This window comes from Pundamilia nyererei, unplaced genomic scaffold, assembly GCF_000239375.1.
Source record: "Pundamilia nyererei isolate P.nyererei 1_Seehausen unplaced genomic scaffold, PunNye1.0 scaffold00137, whole genome shotgun sequence".
Lineage (NCBI taxonomy): Eukaryota > Metazoa > Chordata > Actinopteri > Cichliformes > Cichlidae > Pundamilia > Pundamilia nyererei.
The window spans coordinates 338803-343354 of NW_005187538.1; the positions used below are offsets into that span (position 1 = coordinate 338803).

The 4552-nt window shown below is 40.5% G+C and overlaps 1 protein-coding gene across 9 annotated transcripts in view; it reads right to left on the reverse strand.

Annotated features, from left to right (window-relative positions):
- Window positions 1–1280: 1280 nt before the first annotated feature.
- The window catches only part of csnk1g1 (casein kinase 1, gamma 1), a 43412-nt gene continuing 40140 nt past the window's right edge, over window positions 1281–4552 (reverse strand). For 5 of the 9 annotated variants that reach the window (XM_005743954.1, XM_005743950.1, XM_005743953.1 and 2 more), the window contains 2 exons: window positions 2258–2281; window positions 1281–1508 (listed from right to left, as the gene is read on the reverse strand). In XM_005743954.1, coding sequence (XP_005744011.1) covers window positions 1454–1508; window positions 2258–2281 — 79 coding nt within the window. In that variant the 3' untranslated portion in view covers window positions 1281–1453. The remainder of the gene's footprint in view (window positions 1509–2257; window positions 2282–4552) is intronic. The other 4 variants (XM_005743956.1, XM_005743952.1, XM_005743955.1 and 1 more) reach the window with 1 other exon arrangement.

The window sequence follows — 4552 nt, forward strand, 5'->3', positions numbered from 1 at the left end:
AGGGGAAGTCGTTAACTGCTCTCACACTAGCTGGGAACAGTCTGGTACTCTTTATTACACAGGATAACCAAAAGGGGAGGGGACGGGAAAAAGAAAAGAAAAGAAAAAAAAGACACTGAAATCTCACATTAACTATGCCGCCAACGTGTCATCCAAGTGGTGATGTGACTGCGGTCGGTTGGTCGGTCAGTAGGTTGGTCGGGGGGTTAAGGCATTGGACAGAAGCGTTTCAGAGGCTGTGATTCTCCAAAAGTGCCTCACATCACTTTTTCCTCATGTTATTCCAAAGCATCCCCCAATGTCTACAAGATCAACAACATTTAAGACCCTCCCACCTAGTTTTGGTCACCTTTTTTTTTTTTTTTTTTAAACATTGGTCTCAGCTCCCCAACTGCAATTTCATTCCCGTGCACGTGACAGATTATATAAATGCTTTAAAGTCATTTATTTTACCGTCCATACATTCAGTGCGTATGTTTAAGAATTAGTAGGAAAAACTGGTGGAAACCGAGAGATAAATAGCATAAATAGCATTTGTTTTCCCACCCCCCTGCATCTACAAGTGTCATGTTGCTGCTCAGCGAAGGGTAGGAGCAAAAACTGCAGGAGAGTCCAAAGAGACTGTAGTGTGTTTTGACAGCAGCGAGGTTAAGGGGAGCGCTTTAACCAAGCAGCATGAGCAGAGAACACTGTACATGAGGCGTCTCTGTTTTCTGATGTCTCAGGCCCCGGTCCCAGTGCCAGAGTTGACCTCTTTGGAGGACGGGGGGAAAAAGAAAACAACAACAACAACAAAAAATATAACGTGCAGAGGCCAAATGGCAGACTGATGCTCTTTGTGCCTGTATGTGACGATAGGCGGTTACACTCTTGGCTCTTCTTGTGTTACATTCAGTTCCTACATCAGGAATCATCATAAAGGGCTTTGTGTCATAATGAGTTTGCAAACTGAGGGCAGGATGCATTTAGGAGATTAGAAAGGAACTGAAGATGATGATTTTATGAGTCAAGCAGGAATCGTAGTGAAGCAAGTTTCCACAGGAGGTGCCATCTCTTCCTCTTCAGGAGAAAAAAAAAAAAAAAAAAAAAAAAGAGGAAAAAAAATACTGATGTTGGGAGTCTTGGGGGAGGAAGGAAAAAAGATTCCATCAGAAAGGTTTTTTCCCCATTTGGCTGACTGACCTGCAACACAACCCGGCACAGCTTGACAGAGGGGTGGAGGGCGAAGAAGAAGAAAAAGGACAACAACAACAAAAAAATCCCACAAGAAGACACAAGCATCTTGTACATCTCAGCAAACCGTTTTTAAACTTGTCCAAAAAACGGAGAACAATTCAATCAAGATCTCTCAGATGACTCCCTCTTCTATTCTGAACGGGACCTTACTGATTTCGAATAAAATCACAATCGACTGAGCCAAACAGCTGGAACGTTTCAGGCTGGTGCTGCGTGATCATTTTTGCCGTGGCGTGTTCTTCTTCCGTTTCCGCTTGAAGAAACAGCAACACCTGCAGAAAGACGTGGACGTTAAATGAGCGCGTGGATGAGAGAAGCACGAGAAAGAACAAACACGGCAGTGTGTCAAATATCACAGGAGCCTCATCTGAGTCTTATTTCTTTGTCTTTTATACCAGAACAGTAAAAACTCAGTAACACCTTAACATGGACACAATGGATGTGTTCCCATCCACCAAGCGTTTGGCGTATTCACCTCCCACCATTTTAACAGACAAATGGCAGAGAACCAAAAACTACAAACTGACTCTGAAGGCAATACTTCTAGGTAAAATCTTTAAAAATAAATTAAAAAGGAAGCAGTGAACACAAAAGTCACAGGACACGGTGAGCCTGAACGGTTAATAAGAACATACAAAGACAAGAAAAAAGCAGATTAGGACATAGGACAGTGACTGGGTACCCTCAGATTCATTTAATATTTAACAAATAGTGGTGTTCCATGCAAAAAGGCTATAACCTAAAGTCAAATGTTTAGTTATAAAGGAGCCATAATTAAAAAGACAGTTTTTCTTTCTGGCCTGATATTATTTATTAATGTTTGTCAGGCAGCAAGGTTTACTAAATGCAGAAAACGGGCAGAAACTTGGCAGTAAACACAGCTGACAGTGTTTGTGGGCACTATATAATATGCACCAGTGAGAGTCTGGTTACATTTTGTAAATAACTCCACTGGGCCCAGCCTAGGCTGGTCCACTCCCTGTCCCATGAGTCTGATGTGGACGAGCAGAGAGGGACTCACCACAGGTTGAGCATTTTCACGCAGCTACAGAAGGAGGAGAAGGAGGAGGAGCAGGAGGAGGAGAGAGGGAGGAGTGTAAAGAGAAAAGAAAGATAGATTAATACAGCGAGACCGAGATGATGGGGGCTGGGAACATGCCACACAAACATGCACACCCACGCACCAACAGGACACAGGTGGACACAGAGACAGAAAGTTAAGAGAGGTTAAAAGAGAGAAGGTCACAGGACATCCCTGCAGCTTATTATGTCTCCTAGAATTCCCGGGAACGGGAGTGATACGGCATCACGTTTTGAGCATGTTTCTAAAATGTTAAATCCTTTAATAAAAGCTGTTTGGTGTGTAGATCATTGTGTCCTTATACTTACTTCATTTTCTATGTTAAACACAATGAACCACAAGAGTTGACATTTACGTGCTCACTTAAACTGGGCAAATGTGCACTGTGGGTGGCTAGACTTTTTAATGCTACAACAAGTACTAACATAATGTAGTGCAACTATTTTTGTTTAGTAAAACAATTAAGTAACTAGATTTGTTCTATCCCATAAATAGGTGAAAATATTAATGCAAAAAAACCAAAAAAAACCCCGAACATGTGGGTATTCAGTCACATGACCACTAATCATGTGACTTTAACTTGTCTCCTATTTTGGACACAGGATGCTGTAGAGTCTAATGGACCAGTTTCTAGCCCCACAGGCCTAGTTCCACTACAGCTCAATGTTTGCAGACAAGTTAGTTTCATGCAAACTACAAACGACCGTGTCAGTATCATTAGCGCCCAAACCGAGGTTTTCACTGCGACACACTCTTTGTGACTACTTTCACATGGAAAAAGCCGGCAACAGCCAACAACTACTTGCCAATAAAGTTGGGGAGAATAGACATTTTACCCTAGCAACCTGTGTTTGCCAGATGATCACCAACCAGTCTCTAGGGCTGTGCAACTGAGGCTTAACATTTTAAACTGGTCCTATAAAGACAGCCTTTTGTCTTTTTTAGATTGAGTCCATGATTGTGAATAAAAATGTCGTATTATTTCAGCTTAACTACACCAAATATTTCCTATAAGGCCAATTTTAAATCAATTTGCCATCAATATGTCATTAAAAAAATAAAAATAAATTTCTTGTTTGATGGGGCATCAAAGAGGAGATGGGCACAAAACACACCAATCATAATATCACGCAATCGTGTGAAAGGAGACAACAGCAGCAAGGCCGGCCATCTGGGCAGAGACAGAAATGAATGCACATTAAAAACAGAACACGCAGCTCGGAGATTCAGGAGGCGACACTTTATAAACACTGTTGTTAAAGCTGGTTCATGGTTAATCGCTTCAGCATTAAACTTTCCCAGACAGCTGAACTGAACTTATCTAAAACATGTTCATAGGTAATTATATGTAAAGCATATTAAAACGCAGTACACAATGAATGATTTTTTTTCCTGGGGTGTTTAGGGGTTCAATAGTGCGCTCGCTCTCATTTTGATGTGTTACTAGAACACCAGTGTATACATAAACTACATGAAGTAAGAGCATAAAATGGACCAGCAATTCAGCAAGGTGTTCTGTTAAACACTTACTATTTATTTATATATACACACTGTTACAGTTTGTCAGGGACGTGCTATGAAGTTCAGTCCTCACGACGTTTTAGCGGTCGAGCAGCTGCCCGAAGGCTGCGGCCAGAAATGTCTTAAAATCATCAAAACAATTTTGTTTTTGGGTTAACTACTTCATTTTTTTTAAGGCTCAGTTGGGCTGTTGCTGATTCTGAGGTTACTTACTCGGTGGGCCGGTTATTAAAAATAGATTTTAATTGAAGAAATTTGTGAATAATTGAAATTAAAAAAGTAAAAAGTAAATATCCTCCAAATTTTGTTTATTTGCATGTAAAATTAAAAGTTACGCACAATCTAATTTGTTTACTTATATTTCTTTTCTTTTTTTAAACTCCTCTATTTTTATTGGTCTTATTTGACTTTGTTTGATGTCTGGACTTTAATGTAAAGCACTTGGAGCTGAAAGCGCTGTATGAAATAGGCCCAGCATCATAAATCTTTCCACCGCAGACTTGAATCTAGACCAGTCAAGTGGTCCAGTGCTGAAGTTAAATTGGAATGGCTGCCTCCCTCAATCAATATCATAAAGCATGGTGGAGAAAGAAAATGTGTTTAAAGTTGATTCCTACATTTCTGTTATTACTTCCGTTTCAAACTATGCATCTCCTCATTATTATATACTGTTTAGTCTGAGAGCTGTGTGAATCCTAAGAGCTGCCCTCACTT